The 26293-nt window shown below is 45.9% G+C and overlaps 1 protein-coding gene and 1 long non-coding RNA gene across 22 annotated transcripts in view; one reads left to right on the top strand and one right to left on the bottom strand.

Moving 5' to 3' along the window:
* LOC140410377 (uncharacterized) overlaps positions 1 to 6971 on the top strand; it is a 43865-nt gene extending 36894 nt beyond the window's left edge. For both annotated transcript variants that reach the window (XR_011940634.1, XR_011940635.1), the window contains exon 4: positions 5194 to 6971. This is a non-coding gene — a long non-coding RNA (uncharacterized lncRNA). The remainder of the gene's footprint in view (positions 1 to 5193) is intronic.
* dst (dystonin) overlaps positions 1 to 26293 on the bottom strand; it is a 779292-nt gene that overhangs the window by 200594 nt on the left and 552405 nt on the right. For all 20 annotated transcript variants that reach the window (XM_072498412.1, XM_072498427.1, XM_072498428.1 and 17 more), the window contains 4 exons: positions 23482 to 23611; positions 13765 to 13964; positions 5178 to 5673; positions 1840 to 3311 (listed from right to left, as the gene is read on the bottom strand). In XM_072498412.1, the coding sequence (XP_072354513.1) occupies positions 1840 to 3311; positions 5178 to 5673; positions 13765 to 13964; positions 23482 to 23611 (2298 nt within the window). The remainder of the gene's footprint in view (positions 1 to 1839; positions 3312 to 5177; positions 5674 to 13764; positions 13965 to 23481; positions 23612 to 26293) is intronic.

Genomic DNA, 26293 nt, shown 5'->3' with positions numbered 1-26293 from the left:
GCCATTCGGCCCAATGCACCTGCTCAGCTATTTGATAATGGCTGATGTGTTTCTCATCCCAATTCTCCTGCCTTCTCCCCGTAACCCCTTATTAATCAAGAAAAATTCTATCTCTGTCTTAAAGGCACTCGGTAACTTTGCCTCCACAGTCTTCTGTGACAATGAGTTCCACAGATTCACCACCCTCTGGCGGAAGAAATTTCTCCTCATCTCAGTTTTGAAGGATCATCCATTCAGTCTGAGACTGTGCCCTCGGGGTCTAGTCTCTCTAACTAGCGGAAACAACATCTCCACATTCACTCTATCCAGGCCTCTCAGTATTCTGTAAGTTTTATTGAGATCCCCCTTCATCCTTCTGAACTCCATCGAGCACAGACCCAGAGTTCTCAACTGCTCCTCAAATGACAAGCTATTCATTCTCAGGGTTAGTCTTGTGAACCTCCCCTGGATCCCCTCCAAGTCCAGCACATCCTTCATTATATATTGGGCCCAAAGATGCTCACAATATTCCAAATGGGGTCTGGCCAGAGCCTTATGCAGCCTCCACAGTACATCCCTGCTCTTCTATTCAAGCCCTCTCGAAGTGAAGGCTAACATTGCATTTATCTCCCTAATTGCCAACTGAACCTGCATGTTAACCTTAAGAGAACCCTGAACTAGGATTCCTAAGTCCCCTTGTGCTTCAGATTCACAAAGTGTGATATGGTACGAATTAAGTAATGGCATGATGGGAAAACTGGTCAATGGGAAGACTGGTCAAAAGGTTTGACACAATACAAGAAAGACTGGAGCTACTCATTCCAGCTCCCCAGGCCCAGGTAAAGAATGCTGCCCTAACCATTTTCAGACTAGTATGGCCGTAGGCCAACTCTGCATAACTTGAAGTCTGAAAAGATCAGCGAAGGTCGAGCCATTCCAAAACACCGGACCTCGGCAACTCCTGATAAAACTAACTCGTCATAACCCAGGGCCGTAGGAATTTAAAACAAAGATAAGTTCAGGAAGAAACAAGTCTATTCTGACCTTTCAATGTTCCCTCCGAGGACTAAATAATGGTATGAGTGATATGACCAAACATGGCCTGGTCTTTGCTTCCGTTTGTATTTCTGATCAAACTCCTGACCATACTGTTGTCACATAATCTTGATAAAGATAATGTATAAATATTGAGCTAATTCTCCGCGAAAGCACGGAACTTGTGAAAGACCAAGCAGTTTTGTTGACTGCTCTCTGACTTCAAGTTTTAGCCATTACTGCATGCAGTTGTTTTCGAAAATAAAGCTTGTTATTCTGTCTTAACGAGTGTGTTGAATTTTTCTACCACAGAGGCGGGAAAATATTGACTTTGACACCTTTTCCCCTTTAGAAAATAGTCTATGCCTCTATTTTTCCTACCAAAGTTAATAACCGCACAATAGCAGCAGTGTGTACCATCCACAAGATGCACTGAAGGAATTCACCAAGGTTCCTTAGGCAGCACCGTCCAAACTCATGACTACTCTAGAAGGACAAGGGCAGCAGATCCATGGGTAACACCACCACCAGGACGTTCCCCTCCAAGTCACTGACTATCTTGACTTGGAAATATAGCGTCGTTCTTTCACTGTCGCTGGGTCAAGATCCTGGAATTCCCTCCCTAACAACACTGTGGGTGTACCCACACCACATGGACTTTTCACCACCACTTTTTCAATGGCAATTAGGGATGGACAACAAATACTGGCCTAGCCAACAAGATCCCAGATCCCATAAAGGCACTATTATACAAAAGAACCCACAAGAAATTGGACAACTATCTTGTTACAAGGCCAAGGGGTAGATTGAGAATCAGCATCCTACCTTGAATGATTCCAGTTGTTGGTTGATGATGTCGGTTTCCGTCCCCACACTGCCCTGACTCTCTTCGTGCTGCTCAGCGATTGCCACCAATTTGCTAAATGTCTTGCACCTACTGTCGAATTCCTCAATCCGAGCAAGGTTGGTTTCTACTTGCTCTTGCCTGACCATTGCCCTGTCCAGCAGTTTATTGCACTGTTTGCTTAAAGCGTCCAGGTCTCGTTTTAACCCCAGTAAATCTGGAGAACTTGCTGACTCCAGCAGCTGCCTGCCCTCGATCTTTGCACCTTGGATGCTCGCCGTCAGCTCCTGAAGTCTGACAATGAACTCTCGGATGCCATCCTTCTGGACATGTAGACAGCTCAGATGCCTTCCCACAGGAGCCATGCTGTCCAATTCATCATCAAGGTCGGCAAACAAGGAAAACATCTCCCGGATATTGTTTTGAAACCGCCCAATGCCTTGGAGCTTGGTCTCCAAGAAGCAACACCTTTCCCGCACTTGCTGGCTCACCGACCCATAATCCTCCTGTAAGGTACCGGCCTGTCGCAGGATCAAGGACATGCCTGCTCCATCCGAGGTACCAGCAGCCAGTCTCTGAGCAAGGCGCCCGACATTCTCCACTTGCAGTGTCAAAGCCTGAAGAGTCTTCTGCTGGGCATTCATGTTGGTTAGGCACTTGTTACTGTATGCCTGGGGTCCTAGGGCATCATGGAGCTCGAGTTGCTGCTTGGCTCCATCCAGTTGCTTCTTGGCATCTTTGAGAGAATTCTGAAACTCCTTCATGCATTTTGCCATCTCGTCCAGGGAACTGATTTTAAGACGGAGCTGTTCATTAATCAGATCAACCCTCTGGTTGACTGAAGCCTTCTCATTCTGGATATCATCCAGATCAGTCTGGCTGACTTCGATCAAGCTGTCGGCAGCATTATTTAGAGACTCTAACACCCTCCGATGTTTGTCCACATCAGTTTGCAAACCTCTAATGCTTGCCAACGAAGACTCAATTTCAGCGGCATCGCTGCAGACTTGTACTCGAGAAGCCTTCGCTTCACACTCCTGTATCCATGGCAGGAGGTGCTCGACACATTCTCTGTACTTTTGGGCTTTCTGGAAACAGTCCCTCATCTTCTCCTGCCTGGCTTCCACCTGCCTGGCCAGCTCTTCCCAGTCGGCTCGGAGGGTTCCCAGCCGCCCTTGCAAGGCGGTTTTCTCGGCCCCGGGCTGCATATTCTGAAGGAGCGCCTCACCCTCCACCAGGATCATCTCGTAGGACCCAGCTTTCTGGGCTAAGGATTTCTTAAACTCTGCCTGCTCATCGATCAGCAAGTGTAGACACTCGAGTTTGGCAGATACGGGAGCTCTTTGGTCCTGCTCGCGGCGCTGTCCATCCATCCAGGCCTGAAAATCATCGAACATCTGCTGAAACTGCTCGGAATTAGCAAGCGCCGACTGAAGCTGATGGACTCGGTTTCCTTAACCAAAACAAAATTATGCAAAGATATTATTAGATGACATTATCCTGCCTAAATAGAATAAACCGCGCAGATGACGTTTTGGCCCAACATGCAGGTGCCAACCCTTTGAAAGTGTTATCATTTGGCCACATCCTACTCTCCTACACGGCCCTGTGAGATTTCCCTTTTCCAAGTGTTTATCCTTTGGAAAGTTAGCATTGAATCTGTTCTACTGCTCTTTCAGACGGTGCTTCCCAGATTGTATTTACTGCATTAAAACAAATTTAACTTCCCCTTGCAGTTCTTTCCAATTATTTATTTATTTTTAAAATAAATTTAAATTTATTCAATTTTTCAATTAAGGGGCAATTTAGCGTGGCCAATCCACCTAACCTGCACATTTTTGGGTTGTGGGGGCGAAACCCACACAAACACGGGGAGAATGTGCAAACTCCAAACGAACAGTGACCCAGAGCCGGGATCGAACCTGGGAGGCAGCAGTGCTAACCGCTGCACCACCTTGCTGCACACTGTTCTTTCCGATTATAATAAATCTGCGTACTCTGGTTACCAATCCACTCGGTAGTTTCTCCCTATTTACGGGATCGAAAAGCTTGGTAATTTTGAACATTTCTACTAAATGGCCCCTTAACCTTCTTTGGTAACAACCCCAGCTTCTCTCATCTCTCCAGGAAACCTCTCAATCCTGGTACCATATTAGTAAATCTCCTCTGCACCATTTCCAAGCCCTTAATAACAGAATCCTTTAAATGTAGTGCCTAGAATTGAACACAGCACTTCAACGGTGGCCTAATCAGTGTTTTATGAAGTTTTAACATAATTTTCATGCTTTTGTACTCGATGTCTCTGTTCATGAAGCCAAAATCCCACTTTTTTCTTTCAAACAGCCTAATCAAAAAATACTTCCACCTTCAAAGTTTTGTGCACACCCTACGAGTCTGTTCTAGCACCCCTTCGAAAATTGTACTATTCAGTTTAACATTTGCTCGTCATTTTTCCTTCCAGATGTACCAAAAATCACATGTGCTCTTAGTTTAACATCCATTTTACGCGCATTAACCGGTCATTAAAACAACAAGGTCTCTGTGCAAAGCAGCTGCCACTTTTGTCTCTACGAGACCTTTTTCACCTCATTGGTTACCAGACATGCGAAACTTCGGAAATAAAGGAAGCAGTATAATTCCAAGCCCCCTTCTGCTAAGAACATGTAGCGTCTAATATACAAACAGCAACTGTAAAACATCGAGGCAATTTATTGTCAGGCTCCACTTCAGCTTCGAAAGTATCGAAGAAGTTAAAATGAACCAAAATAAAGGAATTGCAAGGGCTAACAAGCATGAGAGAAAGATGAGTGCAGCACGGTAGCACAGTGCTTCACAGCTCCAGGGACCCAGATTCGATTCCTGGCTTGAGTCACTGTGTGTGTGGAGTCTGCACATTCCCCCTGTGTCTGCGTGCATTTCCTCCGGGTGCTCCGGTTTCCTCCCGCAAGTCCCGAAAGACGTGCTTATTAGGTAATTTGAACATTCTGAATTCTCCCTCCGTGTACCCGAACAGGCGAAGGAATGTGGCGACTAGGGCCTTTTCACAGCAACTTCATTGCAGTGTTAATGTAAGCCTACTTGTGTCAATAAAGATTATTATTATTAAATCAACACTTCAGGCATGTCCCTGCATTGCTGCAGTTCAAATTAAATTGTTAAAGTTGTTCTTTCTCCAATGCCGTGTTCATCCAGTACTCACGGTTGTAATTTCAGATTTATAGTATTTGTGACTTTTTAAAACTCATTGATCAATTGAGCTTGAATGCATTTCAGTGACACATGTTCTATATTTATTCAATAATCAGATTAACCCGCTCACCTGCTCTTTCCTCCAGATCTCGGAAGGGCTTCAAGACATTGTCCAATTGCCTGCTGAGCTCAGCTTTCAGGTACTGCTCGCCGACGAGGGAAGAGATCTCTTCGCAGAGCGTCTGGGCCTCCTGCATGCTTTTCTCCTCCTGCTCCACCTCCGACCGGATTTCGCTGGCTGCCTCCAGCTGGGATTTCACAGCTTCGGGCTGGGAGCCGATGGGTGGCTGACGGGCCAGTTTAATGTCCAGGGCACTCAGCCTACCCGAGAGGTCCCGAACTAGATTTTGGTATCGGGTGCTTTTGACAATGGCCTGATCGATGAGGTCGGACCGGTCAACCAGCTTTCCTGTCAAGTTGTCCCACTTGTGCATCACCGCGGCCAGCTGATCACTCACAACTCCGCAGGCCGGGGTAGGGTCATCCGACCGACTCAAGATGCCGTCGGCTGCTGTTTTCAACTGTTCATGTTGCGGCTTTCGACTCTCAAACTCCTTGAGCAGAATCTGGAAACGAAAGAAAGATCAACACAGAAGCAGAGGTCATTCGAGGCATGGTGAAGTATCGAGACCAATTCCAAGTTACCAATCTCAATAAGGGTTTTGAACAATATGGAACTGCAGGGGTGAAGTTTAAGTGGTTTTATTGTTAAAGTCATACCCGAGCCCAAACTTACCCCAGAGTATGGGCTTGTCATTTGCAAACTTATGGGGTACTGGGCCATTCACATCATACACCTGACTGATACAGACTTCTAAAATTGAGAACTTTTTTCCATATTTACTCATTTCTGGGATGTGGGTGTTGCTGGCTAGGCCAGCATTTATTGCCCACTACTAATGTTCTTTGAGAAGGCGGTGGTGAGCCAACTTGAACCATTGCAGTCCATGTGGTACAGGTACACCGATGGAGCTGTTAGGAAGGGCATTCCAGGGTTTTGACCCAGCGAGGTGAAGGAACAATACAGTTCCAAGTCAGGATGGCGTTTGGCTTGGAAGGGGACTTGCAGGTGGTGGCGTTCCCAGGTAACTGCTGCCCTGGACCTTCTGTAGCCATCTGGGATGGCCACTCACAAAGGGAAATATGGCCACTTGCAAAGAATCACGGGAAATATGGCCAATGCAGGATCCAGACGAACTCAGAGCTTAAGTGTATATTTGCCACTAGAGAACCAGGCACTATCGAAACCCCCAGCCGATTTGCATTCTAATGGCTCATATCCCCAGAACAAAAGACTTGTACTCAGGTATCAGATACAGATCCAGACACATCGGTGCCACTCCCTTCACCCAGGAAGCCCGAACAGCCAAGGTCAATGACTGCTCAGGACACGCCCAGCCATCAAGGCACCCGCCCCCTTTATTGGCTCAAATCGAAGGCAGTAATCGAAGCCTGCCGAATTATTGGGTCCAAAGCGAAGGACCGCCCAAAAGAGCGCAAAACCCCAAAGGATAAAGAGAGACACTGCCATGTGTTCGATCTCTTTTGGCCCTGGCACACCGGCACTCTTCGGCCCGGCCTATACCTGAAGCCAACTGCAGCACCACGACCAGAAGCAAGTTCAAGATCAACGACCGCTACCAAACGAATGAGCCCAGCAGAACCAAAGTTACTTCTCCAGACCCAGCCACTCCAGATCCGAACAAAGACCTTGTTCCTCTGCAGTGTTAGGTATAATTTAGGTTGTTGCAGTGTTAGGTATAATTTAGGTTGTTGCAGTGTTAGGTATAATTTAGCTTGTAGTGTTTTCATGTTGCATGTGTGAGTTAATCTTGTGTGTAAATAAACTATTATTAATCTTGAACTAGCTGATTGGTTGTTGGGTCTTTGATCGATATCCGGTTGAACCTTGTGGTGATATCATTTGATACCTGGCGACTCTGAAAGCAATATCCTCATTAATAACGGTCAGACTAATATCTGACTAAAGTAGGTACCCCAGACTTGGTAACATTATTGGCTCGCCGGTGGGATAGTATTCCACTCATTAAAAAGAGCAACACTTCTAAGTGCAAAGTGTACCGGCTGAGGTTACTCATGAAGGCCCCTGCCTTCTCAACCCTGCCCCTCGCCTGAGGTGTGGTAATCCTCAGGTTAAACCACCACCAGTCAGCTTTCCCCCTCAAAGGGGTAAGCAGCCTATGGTCATCTGGGACTATGCAACTTTACTTAATTACCTTCTCAGTGGTAGCGGCCACGGGTCTGGACGGTGTTGTCAAAGAAGCCTCCGTGAGCTGCTGCAACGCATCGTGTAAAGGGTACACACTGCTGCTATTGTGAGTCGGTGATGGAGGGAGTGGATGTTTAAGGTGGCGGATGGGATACTGATTAAGCAGGATGCTTTGACCTAGATGGTGTAAAGTTTCTGGAGTGTTGTTGGAGCTGCACTTAAGCAGACAAGTAGAGAGTATTCCAGCACACTCCTGACTTGTGGTCAGGCTTTGGGGAGTCAATCCACTGAAAAATCGCCTGGACCATTTGAAATTTCCCCTCCTCGAAATCAAGTAGACTTGTAAAGATTGGCAATTATGTTTATGTTGATGTTAGTGCAGTTTGCACAGAAGCTGGCATTCAGCCGAACCCGAGCTCAGGAATTCTCTCCTTAAAACTCTCTGCTGCTCCATCTCTCTCTAATCCCCTTATGATATCCTTCAAAACCTATCGATCTGACCTATCGTTTAGTCACTTGCTCCAAAATCTCAAATGGCTCAATGCCAAATTTTGATTGATAACAATACTGTGAAAAATGGTTGCATGTTTTATGCTTAAGGCACGGTATAAATAGAAGTTGGTTGTTGGTGTTCTATTATACTCCCTTGTAAGCCTCCTTCCACCCCTATTCCCATCCCATCTGCATAGCCTTCTATTCCCAACTTCCACATGTACATAAATAAAAGCAAAATATTAGATGCTGGAAATCTGAAATAAATTGGGCAGCACGGTAGCACAAGTGGATAGCACTGCGGCTTCACACCCCAGGAACCCAGGTTTGATTCCCTGCTGGGTCACTGTCTGTGTGGAGTTTGCACGTTCTCCCCGTGTCTGCGTGGGTTTCCTCCGGGTGCTCCAATTTCCTCCCACAGTCAAAAGACATGCAGGTTAGGTGGATTGGCCACGATAAATTGCCATTAGTGACCAAAAAAGTTAGGAGGGGTTATTGGGTTACGGGGACAGGGAGGAAGTGAGGGCTTAAGTGGGTCGGTGCAGACTCGATTGGTTGAATGGCCTCCTTCTGCACTGTATGTTCTATGGTGTAAAACAGAAAACGCTGGATTAACCCAGCAGGTTTGGCAGCACCTGTGGAGAGATGGACTCGAAACGTGAACCTCGTGTTTCTCTCCCCACAGATTCTGCCAAACCTGCTGAGTTTTTATTCCACTTGCACCTGATCTAGCTGAAACATATCTATGCAATTAACCTCAACTACACCCAAGGTGGCGAGTTAGAAGGGTCAGATTGCGACAGGAAATTTCAGTGAAAATTCCTTTTCATTATGTTTTGTTTTATTTTAGTTCAGAGATTTGTTTATTTTTTTAAAAATATTTTTATTAGGGTATTTGCAAGTTTTTATAATAATAACAATAACAGCGACATAAACATGGTACAATAAGCATTTCCACCCCCATCCCAATCTTCACCCCCCCCCCCCCCCCCAACAATAAGAAAGAAAAAAAAACAGTCTGGCCCCCCCGCCACTTTTGGAATTCTGCCTCTGCTGACATTTTAATTTTCTCCGAGAAAGTCAACGAACGGCTGCCACCTCCGGGTGAACCCAACCATTGACCCTCTTAAGGCAAACTTTATTTTCTCGAGACTGAGAACCCAGCCATGTCACTAACCCAGGTCTCTGCACTCGGGGGCTTCGAGTCTCTCCACATTAACAAGATCCGTCTCCGGTCTACCAGGGAGGCAAAGGCCAAGACGTCAGCCTCTTTCGCCCCCTGAACTCCCAGCTCTTCCTACACTCCAAAGATCACCACCTCTGGACTCGGCACCACCCGTGTTTTGAGTACCATGGACATTGCCTTAGCGAAGCCCTGCCAAAACCCTCTAAGCTTCGGGCATGCCCAATTATTTCAGAGAATTTATCAACCTCCTCTCACTGTTAAAAGCTAATCTGTGCTTGTAAATGGCAGATGTTTGTGATCTTTTCCTAAATTGTGAGAATTACAATGGGAAAGAGAACACAATGAAGGGAAGATTATTATACTTCCTTCTATTTCACTCCAACTTTAGCCTTGCTTTGGTCTCGGAAATGTGCTGGAGGGGGGCATAATCTGAAAACAATTGTCTGACATATCTGGCGCACTTGCTGTTTTATAGGTGGCGCCTTTGTAATGGTCTCCAAATGGCAATGGGAATGGTTTGTGCACATTGCCCATGTTAAGTGGACAGTACAACGGTGTTAACTGTATTTAAGTGCAGGCATGGCTATCCACTTTACAATAGGTTATGTACTTCAAGTAACTTAATTCAAATGATTAACAAAACTACCTGGAGACATGCCCCATACCCTCCATGTACCAGTTGGGAACCTCCCCAACAGTTAGCCTACAGGATCTATCTGATTACAGTCTACAACTCCATCATAAGGAACAATGGAACCCTTCAATCCTTGTGCTCACAATGAAGAAGACCTTAAAATGTGGCAAGGAAAAGGTGAGAACTTCATACCCATGCAATCTGAAAGCAAGACAAGTGGTATGTGTGAGAGAGTTAATAATAAATCCATACACAGGAACATACAAATTAGTAGGCCACTCAGCCTCTCCATCCTGCTCTGCTATTCAATAAGATCATGGCCAATCTAATTTTAGCCTCATCTTTACATTCCGGGCAACCCCCGATTACCTTTCACTCCCTTACTTATGAAGAATCTGTCGATCTTCTGCTTTAAAGGTATAGAAATACACTGCCTCAACCCTCAAACCCCCCCCCCCCCCCCCCCCCCCACCTCAAGAGAAAAAAGTTTCCTCATCTCTGTTTTAAATGAGCGATCCCTTATTTCCCCTATTTTCAAACACTAGTCACTCATTCTAGATACTCCCACAAGAGGAAACATCCTCTCCACATCCACCCTGTCAAAACCCCTCAGGATCTTACTTGTTTCAATCAACTCGCCTCTTACTCTTCCGAACTCCAGCAGATGCAAGCCTAGCCTATCCAATCTTTCCTCACAACCCAAAAGTAATTCAGGAGAAAATTTCTTATCCAGAGAGTGGGTATGAATGTGGAACTTGCTACCACATGGAGTGGTTGAGGTGAATTTAAGGAGAAGCTGGATAAACAAACGGGAGAGAAAGGAACAGAAGGATATTCTGTTAGGGTGAGTTGGAGAAGGGTGGGAGGAAGCTTGTGTGGAGCATAAACACCAGCTTGGACCAGCTGGGTCAAACACGGAATACTTGGTTACACTTTACAATGCACTGACTACAAATATATTTAAATATCTCTGACCTTGTTGCCTTACAGACTTCTCTTTTAATGCCCACCCTCCATGCACCCTACCACTGCCTCACTTAGAGCAGTTACAGAAGGGGGTCGTTCAAGTTGATTCATTGGAATACCGGTGTGAGGATGAATGTCCTCAGAGACCATCTAGTACTAGCTAAACCCACCATGTCCTCCAATATCTGAACAAACAGCAATGTTCAGGCAGTATTGTATCTCCTCCCTTCCCAGATATTGAGAGTGCCAAGTTCCTACATCTGAACCAAGCTGAAATACAAGCTTCACCTCGGACCCGAGACTGAGTGAGGCTCATGTTGTGACTGCTGAGCTACCGATATCAAGTGCAATAACAATTTTTGGGAAGTTCAATACCAACCAATATTTAAAAAGCTCTGCTGGTTTCAGGAAAAGTCAGGGTTTCCAAGCCGTTTCAATCAGCGGTTCAACATTTGTGAAAGTGAGGTTACCGCAGTGATGACAACTTGGAAAGGTGCTTACTGAATGGAGATTTATTGTTTCTAAATATTTGCTTGAGTTGCTTTATGGTCTTACCATCCCATTTTGAAACCATGTTATACTCTCCCCTATAAGTGGTGGGAAATGTATTTAGACTGTGATAAGGGGGGAGCTTCAGAGTCATAATGGCACAGAAGGAGACCATTCAGCTCATGAGGTTATGTCAGCTTTCTGTAGAGCCATCGAGTCAGTCCCGTTCCACTCTATATAAAAACCCTCCACAGTTCAGCCTTTATATCATCTTGGAAAGAGGTCCAGGGGCTGGTCCTAACCAGCAACACTTCAGAAAGCGAGATGGATACCTTGGGGAATGTAGGATGCTGCTTTTTGACTTCAGTGAAGATCTTTGGCTTTGTCAGTGATATGACTTTAACCTCTCCAACAGTCACTGGAGACAAAGTACGCATTTGCGTATTGGAACAGCTCAGGGGGAGGTCGTCAGAGACGTTAATGGCAGTTTTTCCAGTCAAGAAACTGTAGGCACTTTTCATTGCAACGAAGGGTTAAAGATCTGACAGGCATGTGGGAATCATGCGGTCTTATAGAAGGAAAATAAGGAAAAACTAATTCAACTGGTCGGTGAATCAACAACCTGTCCACGCAGCCAAAATGAGCAAGGTTAGGAGATTGTTTTTATATATGGATGTAGGGGATTAAGTGAAGAAAGGAGGATTAAGTGAATAAAGGAATGTCCCACCGAAAAAAATGGTGGAAACAGAATTCTGAATGGATTTTTAATAAAGAAATTGAAGGAATTTGAAGGAAAATCCATAAAGGAATGGGGAAAGGTCAGAGTAATGGGGTTAAATTGAGATCTCTTTCCAAGAGCAACACATTTATAATCCTGTTAATCATTGTCTGGCCCTTGTTTTTTCCTTTTAATTTCTGTTTTCTGCAATTTAAATTTTTGTACATGGACAATTAATGGGACCTATGCCTTTAAGATGAACTGCACTTTTAACTCGAGTGGCTGGTAAACAGATGATTGACTTATGACCTCAGGCAAGGCAGGTTGAAAAGAGCTGTTTATATTTAAGATCAGCATATTCAAGGAAGATCATTGATGCCACATCTTGAAGGACTTGGCTGTCAGCAAATGGACTTTTTCGAATTACTGGGCCTCATCGATGGCTCCTGCCGATTGGTTGGGCTTTTCTCTGGAATGTTCCTTCCTCTGCGCGACTGCTTTTGCTTTTACTTTTGTTTTGGTCAGAAGCTGAAGGGTCATAGCCCTGATCTCTCTCCTAATATCTTCTTTCTAAAGATCCAAACTAAAGACCTTTCTCTCTGCGCAGCCAGATTGAAATGTAGGGAAATTCAGTCCAGTCACTAGCTGCAGACAGGGTCAGTTGTTTAAAAATCCTTTTAAAAGTCTTGTGTGGGGAATTGTGTTCTTATCTCAGTATGGTTGTGGGACATGCTGGTGGAGTTGGAAACAAGTAATAATTAAACAGTCCAGAGGCAGATTCTTTGAGTGAAAGCACAGGTTAATAAAAGTTAAAGTGACTCCCCAGAGGGAAGCCTACAGCCTGGGAGTTCTGACTTAGTGTGTCTGCAGAGGATCTCCATGAGCAGTCCACTAGTGGCTTCAATCCCTAAGCATACTGGGAGGATAGCCTGCTGCAACGTCTTCAACATCGGAAGCAAGGACACTCATCTCTTGAGTGGGGTTGCTAGATTAACTGGACTTTATTCCATTATAATTATCGCATATTTCAACTTTGTTCCTGTTATAAATAAACAATTATTGTGTTCAACTTTAAAACCTGGTGGCTATATCTTATGGTGCAGTCAAGGGGCCACAAATACTGCAAACTTGATACAAATTATTGTTTAATTCACTTGTGTTGGGACTCTGGGGTCTGTGGGGCTGGAATTCACCACGCATGAGCCCAGGGTGTCACAACAACATGCATGATGACCCACCTGGTACTGTAAGATTCTGTGACTCTACAAACGTAATTGAAATCCTGGTATTAAAAAGGTGCACACAAATCATAAACACAGTTAACGGGACTGCATGTGCTGACACACAACTTCCCTTGCTCACCGAGAATAAAGAGCATCTATTATAACAAAAGCAGGGAACACTTATTTTGTACAGGAAACTCATATATTTCTACTACTTAAGTCATTTTAGCCAATTTTCACGTTCTCCCTGCTCCCAGTACGTGGAGTTAAAATATGTTGGGATATGCGTAAATTTGCCCAAGTTGGGGTGAATGTAAGAGGCCACTTTTCTCAGCATAGCGCCACTGATACTTTGGTCAGGTTAAAACAAAAACTTTTGAACAATTGCTATTTCACTACCTCAGTAACTTTGAATCCTACAGCACCAAATGAGGTCATTCGGCCCATGTGCCTGTGCAAGCTCTTTGAAAGGGCTATACAATTGCTCCCATTCCCCTCCTCTTTCCCCAGAGTGCGATAAATTTTCCTCCTTATCCAAATCTCTTCTGAATTTCTGAATGTGCTGCCACCATCCTTTCGGGCAGTGCATTCCAGGCAACAGCTCGCTGCGTAAAAAGAAAATCTCCTCAACCTCTTTGATTTCAACAAAAATATTCACCTCATAAACCAACATCGCTGAATGACTGTCATGAATGCCAGTGGTCAATGTTACTCCTTACCTGAACTTGTTGTTTTTGATTATTCAGCATATGTGGATCAATGGAGAGTGGTCCTAGCACGTTCATCATTAGCTCCTTTTCAACAAGCCACTGGCTAAGCTGCATCTCTGCTGTTTCAAACTGAATGAGGAAACTGGACGATTCTTCCAATTTCTGCTGCCGTTCAGCTGCTGACTGGCTGACCTGTTGCCATTTTGAATCTAAGGACGACGATAATAAAAATATACGCTTTTTTAATTAAACTTCTCCTTGCCAACCCAAATTTTTAAAAAACAAAACAGCAAATGTTGTCAGCATGACAATACAGTTAATGTTTAATGGTTCACTGCACTGGCTGGATGAAACTACTCATAAAAACCGTGTGCATCATGCTAGCAAAAACCAATGTGAGAGCATTGAAGTGGATAGAAAACTTGTTGGCAGAGAGGAAACAAAGAGTAGGAATTAATGGGTCTTTTTCAAATTGGCAGGCAGTAACCAGTGGGGTACCACAGGGATCGGTGCTGGGGCCCAAGATAATCACAATATATATTAACGATTTGGACGAGGGAACAAAATGTAACATCTCAAAATTTGCAGATGATACCAAATTAGGTGGGAGGGTGAATTGTGACGAGGATCATACAGCAAGATCTGGACAGGTTGGGCGAGTGGGCAAACCAATGTCAGATGCAGTATAATTTGGATAAGTGCAAGGTTATTCATTTTGGAAGCAAAAGCAGGAAGGAAGATTACTACCTGAATGGTTGTAAATTGGGAGAGGGGAGTGTGCAGCGGGACCTGGGTTTCCTTGTGCACCAGTCACTGAAGGTAAGCATGCAGGAGCAGGTGGTAAAGAAGGCTAATGGTCTGTTGGCCTTCATTGCAAGAGGTTTCGAGTATAGAAGCAGAGATGTGTTGCTGCAATTGTACAGGGCCTTGGTGAGGCCACACTTGGAGTATTGTGTGCAGTTTTGGTCTCCTTCTCTGAGGAAGGATGTTCTTGCTCTCGAGGGAGTGCAGCGAAGGTTTACCAGGCTGATTCCAGGGATGGCGGGACTGTCATATGAGGAGAGATTGACTAGGTTGGGATTGTTCTCGCTGGAGTTCAGAAGAATGAGGGGGGATCTCATAGAGACTTATTAAATTCCAACAGGACTAGATAGGGTAGATGCAGGGAAGAGGGTAGATGCAGGGAAGATGTTACCAATGATGGGTGTGTCCAGAACCAGGGGTAACTGTCTGAGGATTTAAGGTAAACCATTTCGGACAGAGATAAGGAGACATTTCTTCACACAAAGAGTGGTGAGCCTGTGGAATTCATTGTCACAGGAAGTAGTTGATGCTAAAACTTTGAATTTATTCAAGAGGCAGCTGGATATAGCACTTGGGGAGAATGGGATCAAAGGCTATGGGGAGAAAGTAAGATTAGGCTATTGAGTTGGATGATCAGCCATGATCGTGATGAATGACAGAGCAGGCTCAAAGGGCCAAAAGGCCTCCTCCTGCTCCTATCTTCTATGTATGTATCAGGCAGAGGTGGATAGAAAGAGAGAGGATAGAATATGTAGAGAGTGAACACACGTCGAGTGAACAGAGAGTCGGAGAGAGCACATGCAGAAAGAAAGCAGGATAGAGCATCCCCAGACTGGGCACAGAATGAGATAAAGCATACAGCGAAACGGAGAGTGGGATGGAGCACACAGAATGAGTGGAGAGTGAGATAGAGCATACGGAATGAGTGTGGCGTGAGATAGAGCATATGGAATGAGTGTGGAGTGAGATAGAGCATACAGAGGAATGCAGAGTGAGGAGGAGCATACAGAATAAGCGCAGAGTGAGATAGAGCATATGAAGTGCGAGATAGAGTATACAGAATGAGACCAGAGTGAGGTAGAGAATACATAGTCATGCAGATTGAGACAAAGCACACAGAATGAACGCAGAGTGAGATGGAGCATACAGAGTAATGCACAGCATACAGAATGAACGCAGAGCGAGATGGAGCGTACAGAGTGAGTTAGAGCATACAGAGTAACGCAGAGTGGAGAGATAAAGTGTGGGCAGAGAGGGAACAAGAACATGCACAGAGATAGATCCCATGCAGAGTGTTCAGGAAGAAAGCGTAACAAAGAAGGAGTGCACAGACAGAGGATACACGGGGGGGGGGGGGGGGGGGGGAGTTTACACAAGACTGCAAGCACAGAAGGGTGAGAATAAAGTACGCACATCATATATTTCCCTTTTTGGAATATTCACTTAAGATACAGATGTCACTGTTAAGGCCAGCATTTTATGCATTCGGAGACGCCCTTGAGAACGTGATTGTGAACATTCCTCAGCTGTAGTCCGTGTGGTGAACGCACACCCACAGCACTGCTTTTTAATGCCCCCCCAGAAATTCAGTGTTGCAAAACAGACAACTCGCAGGATGAACCCAAGAATTTCTCTTCGCAGTTTCTGAATACAACAGTTGGGAATCGTACTGAAAGACAATATTGTGAATCAAGTTGACAGGGCGTATCATCTATCAACCAAGGAAGAGGCAAACTTACCATAGAAATCAAACGTTTCCTGAATTAAATAAAACTTTACAACATACAGAAACAGGGAAAGTGACTACTTCAACCTGTGCCAGTAGGTGTAGAATGTTGGTGTGAATTTACAATGGGGACAGATAGCGGGAACATTAAAAACAGGAGTGAATCACGGCACTGAGGATACGGGTACAATCCCGGTCCCGTGTCACTGTGTGTGTGGAGTTTGCACCTTCCCCCCATGTCTGCATGGGTCTCACCCCACAACCCAAAAGATGTGCAGGGTAGGTGGATTGGCCACGTTAAAATTGCCCCTTAATTGGAAAAAATAAATTGGGTCTTTTAAATTTAAAAAAAATCAGGAGAGAAGCAAGTGCCATTGGATTGGTACCACTGTGTCCCTGGTCTCAATATGTCTAAAATGGGCTTTGATTTCAAGATTGTCCCATTTAGTAGTCCAGAGTTTTCCAACCGTTGTAGGAAGAACATAAACAAATCGTTTAAATGATCGGTATCATTTCCCTTCAATTGCTGAATAAAATATTTACATAATAACAGACTAGGAATTCTCTCTATTTGAGACGTGAGTATGGAATGTCCAATAGTCTGCAGATAACAGTTAACGTCTCCCATCGCCACGGTCTACATTGGTGTAATTCCTGGGCCAGAATTCTCCGGCCATTGTGATCCTCTTTTCCCGCCGGCAGTGCATCCCTGGTTTCGTGGTAGCGTGGATTGGCTTCAATAGAAAGTCCCATTGACAAACAACGGAAGTAGAGAATCACTCCACCAGCGAACAGCGCAACGCCAAGAGATACGCGGCTGGAGGACTGGAGAACCTGCAGGTGGTGACTAGTGCTGTACCACAGGGATCTGTGTTGGGCCTCAATTATTCACACTATTCATTACTTGGATGATGGCATAGAAAGTCATCAAATATGTGGATGATACAGGTTGGGTGGCATTGTAGACAGCCTTGATGATAGCAGAACATTGTAAGGAGATATTGACAAAATTATGACAGATAGATTTTCACGCAAACAAGTGTGAGGTTATCCATTTTGGATCAAAAAAGGAGAGAGCAGAGTACTTTATAGATAGAAAGTAGTTAGGTACAGGGGATGTCTAAAGAGACTTGGGGGTTCAGGTACAAAGGTCCTTGAAATGCCATGAACAAGTGCAGAAAATAATTATAAATGCCAATGGAATGCAAGCTTTTATATCTGGAGTATTGAAATACAAAGCCACATGGGTTATGCTGCAGCTATACAAAACCCTGGTTAGCCCCCATTTGGAGAACTGTGAGCAGTTCTGGGCACCACACCTCAGGAAGGATAACTTAGTCCTGGAGGGAGTGCAACATCGGTTTACAAAAATGAAAGCTGGATTACAGGTGTTGAGTTCCGAGGAGAGATTACTCAAATTAGACCCGTTTTCGCTACAATTTAGAAGGTTAAGGGGTGATCTAATCAAAGTATTCAAGATATTAACAGGGAAAGACAGGGTAGATAAAGGTAAACTATTTCTACTGGTTGGTGATTCTAAAACTAGGGGGCATTGTCTAAAAGTAGGGCAAAACTGTTCAGGAGAGATGTTAGGAAGCACTTCTTCACTCAAAGGGTGGTAGAGTTATGAACTCACTCCCACAAACAGCAGTTGAAGCTAGATCAGTTGTTATTTTAAATCTGAGATAGGTAGATGTTTGTTAAGCAAAGATATGAAGGGATATGGGCCAAAGGCAGGTATATGGATATCAGTCATGATCTCACTGGATGGCAGGAGAGGCTCGAGGGGCTGAATGACCTACTCCTGTTCCTATGAGTTACTGTTTTTTGGCCCAGCGAAGGAGTGGTGATATATTTCCAAGTCAGGATGGTGTGGGGTTTGGAAGGAAACTTGCAGGTGGTGGTGTTCCGATATGTCTTCTGCCCTTATCCTTCTAGGTGGTAGAGGTCACAGGCTTGGAAAGTGCTGTCGAAGGAGCCTTGATGAGTTGCTGCAGTACATCTTGTAGATGGTACACACCATTGGCATTGTGCATCAGTGGTGAAGGAAAAGAACGGATAAAGGTGCTGAATGGGGTGCCAATCAAGTGGGATGCTTTGTCCGGGATGGTGTTAATCCTCTTGAGTGTTGTTGGAGCTTCACTCATCTTTCTTTGTGTCAGGTATGACTGACCAGTGCAGAGTTTCCCACTTATTCTCATTAACTCTATTAGGGCTCCTTAATGCCACACTCAGTCAAATGCTGCCTTGATGTCAAGGGCAGTCAGTCTCTCCTCACCTCTGGAGTTCAGCTCTTTTGTCCATGTTTGGACCAACGAGATCACAAATGGAGAGGCCATGGGAGAACCCAAGTCGAGTTGTCAGTGGGTAGGTTATTGCTGAGTAAGTGCTGCTTGATAGCAACCTTCAATCAGTTTGCTGATGTTCGAGAGTAGACTGATGCGGTGGTAATTAGCTGGGTTGGATTTGTCCTGCTTTGTGTGAACAGGACATACCTGGGAAACTTCCCACATTGCCAGGTAGATGCCAGTGTTGTAGCTGTACTGAAACAGTTTGGCTAGGGGCCCGGCTAGCTCTGGAGCATAAGTCTTCAGTACTATCGGCAGAATGTTGTGTGGGTCTAGGGATTCTTATTGCGCAGTCCATTCAGATGAGGCTTCTCAAGGCTGAATTCTTAACGGTACCTTCTTTTTGTCAAGTTTATGGATTGCTGTCAATTTACTATGCTAAATAACCAAGCTTCAAGCATACTATCTGGACACAGAAGTGGCACGGGAACCTTTTCAGAAGTAGAGTGGATTTTGTGACTAAAAAGAAAAATATTTAAAAATGAGTAGGCGGTTAACACACGAAGTAATTTGGGATTTGAATTAAGGCTCTGCCATGATAGAAAAAGCACAAGTTATTTAACAACATTTTTCACAAAACAATTAAATGGAAATTGTGATAACCCTCATGAGGATCTAGAAGAATCACTCACTTATCTCCCTGGGGGCTTGTTGAGTACGAGTTCCCAAGGTAACAGGCTGAGGCCCATCCAGCTGGAACACGTTATCGAACCTTTTAAATAACATCTCAGACCTGGACTGGGATAAGAGTGTTGTATGTCCCGTGTGCGGCTTTACTTTTGAGTTAAAATAAATTTGATTTAACCTTTGTCTTAGTATTTCATGGATTACCAGAAATAATAGATGGGCAGCACGGTAGCACAATGGGCAGCACGGTAGCACAGTGGTTAGCACAGTTGCTTCACAGCTCTAGGGTTCCAGGTTTGTTTCCTGGCTTGGTTCACCGTCTGTGCGGAGTCTGCATGCTCTCCCCGTGTCTGTGTGGGTTTCCTCCAACAGTCCAAAGACGTGCAGGTTAGTGGATTGGCCATGATAAATTGCCCTTAGTGTACAAAAGGTTAGGTGGGATTACTGGGATAGGGTGGAGGCGCGAATTTAGGTAGAGTGCTCTTTCCAAGAGCCGGTGCACTCGATGGGCCGAATGGCCTCCTTCTACACTGTAAATTCAATGATTCTATGATTCTATGCTGTGAGTACAATCTCATAACAATTGAAAATGTCTCATTTCATATAATTTTGGTCGCGGTTTTGATCACTTCTCAGAGAAAAAAAATTACTATAACCAGTGTTGCTCAAGTGCTGAATTTTCATCTCTTGATTTGAGATCTTGTGTGGGTCATTCTGCGGCTCCAGATATAGATCTTTAATATTATTCAGGACAATTTCGTTGTTTCAATTGAGATTTGTTGGAGATCTACGGAGTCTGGGGAAATGGGGAGGGAGAGATGGGGGTGTGTGCAAGTGGGAAGGCGAGATGTGCGTGAGAGATGGGGAGAGGGTGAAAGTGGGAGGGAGAGGTGGGAAGAAGGGGAGAGGGTGAAAGTGGAAGAGAGAGGGGGGGAGAAGGGAAGGGGAGATGGGGAGAAGGTGAAAGTTGGATGGAGAGATAGGGAGAAAGGAGGGAGAGATGGTTAGAGGGTGAAAGTGGGACAGGGAGAGGATAAAAATGGGAGGGAGAGATGGGGAGTGTGTGCAAGTGGGAAGGCAAGATGGGGAGAGAGTGTACAAGTGGGAAGGCGAGATGAGGAGTGTGGGCAAGTGGGAAGGAGAGATAGGGTGAAAGGAGGGAGGGTGAAAGTGGGAGGGAGAGGTGGGGCGAAGGTAGGGAGCGATGGGGAGGTGAAAGTGGGAAGGAGAGAAGGGGAGAAAGGAGGGATGGTGAAAGGGGGGGAAGAGGGTGAAAGTGGGAGGGAGAGATGGCAAAAAGAAGCGTGAAGGGGGAAAGGAGAGGGGTGCTGGGGGTAAAGTGGTGGGGAGATGGTTAGTTTAATGGGAGTAGAGTTAGGCTAAATTGGGAGTGGGAGCTGTGGTAAAGAACAAGTGAAGCATTGAGAAAATGGAGGGGAGCTATGGATAGGGGGATAAAGTGGGAGGGGGAGACAGGAAGAGAGAAAATGGGATAGGAAGAGGGGCAAGTAGAAAGCAATGGAAAAAACTACAGCGAGAGGTTCTTGATCCCAACATTGATTTTCCGACAGTCAGCTTTAAAGTGGGTTACAGGTTGAGCTGAACACTTTCCCCAGAATAATGTGAAGTAAACGGAGATCCACTTGGGGAACTGACTTTGTAAAAAGTGTTGAATGCGAAACAAAAAATGCTTTCAGCGAATAGCTCAAAAGAGATTCACAGATACAAATGGAAGGTATGTCAGGCATTCAGTACCGACCATTCATTAACTCTTCAGCAGAGAAGGGTACACACTTCATAATAATAAGCAATTCTGCTACATTGAACTTTACTACAATCCTCTTTGGTATTTTTGTCCATTTCCTTGAGTCAGCAGCTTTATTCTTTTTGCAACAAGTTACATTTTGTGTTTCAATGCAAAAGTGCGCATACAACTCGCCATTTTGAGTGAAAAGACAAGGAAACTATTCAGTGCAGAGTTACTCTTTAAAAAATTGTAAAAGGAACAATCAAGAGGTTACAATAAAAACAGCCACATAATGGCAGGTTTGTTTGTGTGTTGAACAGAGGGATCAGCACTTTCCCAAAGGGGTTGTCTCACTACAATAAACTTGGTGCATCTCAGCAACACTCAAATCGTGCCCCCCTCTCCGGATGGGGCCCTCTTACCCTGTGATGAGTTCACCGGTAATGTGGTAAACTAACTAGCAAGCAAATAAAACTTACTTATGTGGAAAGGCTGTTTCCTCTTGTGGGAGAATCTAGAACTAGGGGGTCACTGTTTACAGGTAAAGGGCACGATGCTCCGGAAAGATTTCTAAGTGTGGTAGCGAGCAGGAGCTGCCGCGAGCTTCCCGGTGCTCAGCCCAGCGAGGCCGGCAATGCTATTCAACGTTAATTGGTCCACTTAACGAGGCCCCACGAGCTTCTCGCCACAAATGAAGGCTCGCCAGCTGATTCGCCGGCACCGTGCTCATCATCCCCCCCGTTAACAAGATCGAACAGCGCTTAAGCTTGCACTTGCTCAGCCAACCCCAGCCAGCTCGCAATAATGGCGCCCAGGAGACCGGCCCCAAGATTCGGGAATGCAGATCTGGGGACGCTGTTAAGACACTGTGGAGGCCAGTAAGTTGTTCCCTCGAGGGTCCTGGAGGTTCAGCCATAGGGCAGCCAGTGCTGCCTGGGATGAGGTGGCGGCGGCTGTGAACGGCGGGTGTGTGACCAGGAGGACTGGCTTCCAGTGCAGGAAAAAGGTCTTCTGTCTACCGGTAGCACAAGTGAGTAGACACCAGTGCCAACCCACACCCCCCCTCCAGCGCCCAGATCTTTCTGCCCCCACGTGAGCATTCACCCCCCACCCCAACTCTCCATGCGACCCATATTCTCCCTCCACTCCCCCTCTCCCTTCAACCCCCCCCAAACCCTTCCTTCACACACCCCCTCCCACCACTGTGAACCACTGTTAACGATGCCCTCTCTGTGACTCCTCAGGAAAAGCTCTCCCACAATTGCTGGGAGAGGGCCCAGACTGGCGGTGGTGTGCCGAACACAAGAACCCTTACCACCTTCGAGGAGCATGCAGAGTGGTAATGTTGATGGACTAGTGATCCAGAGCTAATGCTGTGGGGACATGGGTTCAAATCTCACCATGACAGTTGTGGAATTTTGAAGTCAGTTGATAAATCTCGAATATAAATGGTGAACATGAAACTATAGATTGTTGTGTATGTCCTTTGTTCACCTTTAGGGAAGGAAATCTGCCACTCTTACCTGGTCTGGCCTACATGCGACACCAGACCCACAGCAATGTGGTTAACTCTTAACTACCCTCTGAATGGTCTAGCAAGGCATTCAGCTCAAGGGCGATTCGGGATGGGCACCAAATGCTGGCCCAGCCAGGGACACCCTGGGCGCGATTCTCCGAAAAAGAGACAAAGTCCTGACGCCGGAGTGTTTCATTCCGGCATCGGAGCCCGCTTTTCTCCCGCCCCCGGGGGGCTATGAGCGGTGTTGCGTATTTTACACGCGCTGGGCCTTGGCGTGCGTAAAAAGCAGCGGCGCGTCAATGACGTCACCCACACATGCGCGGTTGCCGTCCTCCCCGAGGCCGCCCCGCAAGAAGATGGCGGATGGATCTTGCGGGGCGGCGGAGGAAAGGAGATCCTCCTTTAGAGAGACCAGCCCGCCGATCGGTGGGTACCGATCGCGGGCCAGACCCTATCGGAGGCCACCCCCCCCGGTGCAGTAATCCCCCCCCCCCCACAGGCCGCCCCCCCAGCGTTCCCGCGCAGTTCCCGCCGGCAGCGACCAGGTGTGGAAGGTGCCGGTGGAAACCTGTCGTGATGGGGCGGCCGCTCGGCCCATCCGTGCCAGAGAATAGCCGCTTGCCTTTTGCAAACAGCGAGCGCTGATTCTTGGAGCGTCCAGGCGTGATTCTCACACCGCTGGTTTGGGGTGGGGTGGGAGAATCGCGTGCTGGTGTCGGGGCGGCATGGCGGGAATCGCGCGGTGCCCCGGCGATTCTCCCACCCCGGGGGTGGGGGCGGGGGGGGGAGAGAGAACTACGCCCCCTGATCCCATGAAAGAATAAAGAAAAAAAAGTCCAGTGGTTTTAACCAAGAGAATGGACGACGTTTTAGCTATTTAACAAACACATAAAATAGCTGACATTAAAAAGAAATACTTCTGAACAGTTGTCCAATAAATAGATTGACATATTACCTATGTAATCCAACATCTGCCTCCATTTCCCAGCTTCGGGAGAGTCCGTGTTCTCCTTCAGCAGCAATGCCAACTTTTCTTTCAGCTGTCCAACTTTGCCAGTTTTTTGGTTCAACTCGGCTTCAAACGCCTGCAGCAAAAGGAAATTGCTAATCAATGTCTCGGTGCCATTATTTTCAATTCATCACTTAAACCCAGCACAACTGAAAAGCAAATAAATCAAAAAAACTATTTTGTACAGACAGAAGACAGGAAGCTAGCTAGTACATTGTTGGCCTAATACATAGCTACCGATTATTTAGTAGAACGAAAAACACTTATTTTAATGAAGTATATTACTGTATAATTCCTCTCAAAACACTAGAAACAAATAGGAAACGCAGTAGAATATATTTATAGCTCACAGCTCCATTTTTCCATCAAGAGCGCAAGTGTTTTGACACATTTTTGGCATCTGAAAGACTTATATGTTTTGACTATTTTTAAACTTTCTTCTTGTTACCCTAAATGTATATAAATACTTGTACTTCAAATATTTTAGTGATGGCGATGTCACTCGGTGGATGGGAAACTAATCCCAATTAGAAAGAAGGCAGAGTTGAGCACTAAAGAACAAACTGAAAATGATCGAGTCACACTGAAGAAGCCCAGCAGCCACTTCTCGTTACCCACCCCAATGTCCAGGCCATAGCATCACCCACTGTTAGCCTCTCAAAATAAATGCCACATTCACTTTCTTATGGGGCACACATAACCGGGGACTTTCTCTGAACCCACTGAGGAAAAAATGGAGATTTGCACACTTCAATAAAACCTTTCTCCTTGCGCCTCTTGGGTAGGGGAAGAGGCTCATGCATAAGCTGGGAATTCGTTGGGGCTGGTTTGAATGTCAATCTTCATCACATTGAACAGTTAGTTGATGTGGGGAGACTTTATATTCAGCTTTTGATGGGTATGTCTTCCTCATTCCTCGGGCAGCACGGTAGCACAAGTGGCTTCACAGCGCCAGGGTCCCAGGTTCGATTCCCCGCTAGATCACTGTCTGTGTGGAGTCTGCACGTTCTCCCCGTGTCTGCATGGGTTTCCTCCGGGTGCTCCGGTTTCCTCCCACAGTCCAAAGACATGCAGGTTAGGTGGATTGGCCATGCTAAATTGCCCTTCGTGTCCAAAAAGGTCAGGAGGGGTTATTTCGGTTATGGGGATAGGGTGTAAGTAACGGCTTAAGTGGGTCGGTGCAGACTCGATGGGCCGAATGGCCTCCTTCTGCACTGTATGTTCTCTGTTCATACCATGTTGTTCCCATATGTGACTCAAACGTTCTTTTGGGACTGGCTTGATGGTTTGGCTAGCTGGTCTTTTCCTGCCTGTGAATTATGTACATCTGTAATCAAGGAAGGATGCAGCAGGCCTCTGCCTTTGTTATTTGGTTAGCTGATTATTAGCAGACAAGGATGGGTATCACAGCTTGACTTCATAGAATCTAATAGCACAGAAGGAGACCATTTTTTAGGTGGGGTTACTGGGATAGGGTGGAGGCGTGGGCTTAAGTACTGTGCTCTTCCCAAGAGCCGGTGCAGACTTGATAGGCCGAATGGCCTCCTTCTGCACTATAAATTCTATGATTCAACCCATCATTCCTGAGCTGGATCTTTTAAAGAACTCGCCAATTAGATGCACCCCTGCTCTTCGCCCACGCAAATTTTCTTTCTGTAAGTACTTATTCAATTCCTTTTTACAAGTAAATCGATACAGGGTGGCACAGTGGTAAACACTGCTACTTCACAGCGCCAGGGACCCTGGTTCAATTCCGGCCTCGGATGACTGTGTGGAGTTTGCAATCCCCCCCCCGCTGTCTGTGTGGGTTTCCTCTAGGTGCTCCGGTTTCCTTCCCACAGTCCAAAGATGTGCAGGATAGGTGGGTTGGCTCTGCTAAACTGTCCCTTAGTGTCCAAAAAAGATTAGCTGGGGCTACTGGGATAGGGTTGTGGCGTGGGCCTGGGTAGGGTACTCTTTCCAAGGGTCTTTGCAAGCCCGAGAGGCCGATTGGCCTATTTTTGCGCTGTGGAGTTTCTATCTGCATCCACCACCCTTTCATTTAAAAAATAAATAAATTTAGAGCACCCAATCCATATTTTCCAATTAAGGGGCAATTTAGCGTGGCCAATCCACCTAGCCTACATATCCTTTGGGTTGTGGGGGCGAAACCCGCGCAAACACGGGGAGAATGTGCAAACTCCACACGGACAGTGACCCAGAGCCGGGATCGAACCGGAGACCTCGGTGCCGTGCTAACCACTGCGCCGCCGTGCTGCCACTTCCACCACCCTTTTGGACAGTGCATTGCAGATCACAATTTGCTGTGGGGGGGAAACAAATTCTCCTTTTACCAATTGCTTGAAAGATTCTCTGCCCTCACATTTCTTCTTTCAGACCTTCACCCATCAACCAAACTAGAAGAGCTGTTCTGGCTCCATGTTCCTATTAAAAGATGGCCTGACAGAGAGCAGAACCTTACAAACTGAGGAACTAGCATAGGTGACAACCCACACCTCTTTCTGGCAGCACAGCACTCCGGTTCAAGTGTTACACTGTCAGACTGCCTGGCCTTTTCAAATGCAACTTGAGCCAAAGAATGCTTGGATTAGGCAATAAACAGGCGAGCTTTGATCATTGACCTCTGTCCAGCTGCATCAACAGGATTATTAGCAGCTTGAACATCATAACCAGCTCTGTGAGTGTTCATGCCATAAAACAGCTAGCTCTATTTCATTATAAAAATTTGCTCTTTCTGTGGTGACAGGAGGGTGAATTG

The sequence above is a fragment of the Scyliorhinus torazame genome, chromosome 4 (assembly GCF_047496885.1).
Source record: "Scyliorhinus torazame isolate Kashiwa2021f chromosome 4, sScyTor2.1, whole genome shotgun sequence".
NCBI lineage: Eukaryota > Metazoa > Chordata > Chondrichthyes > Carcharhiniformes > Scyliorhinidae > Scyliorhinus > Scyliorhinus torazame.
The sequence above is the reverse complement of the archived record's forward strand: the minus strand, read 5'-3'. Positions and strand labels throughout refer to the sequence as shown.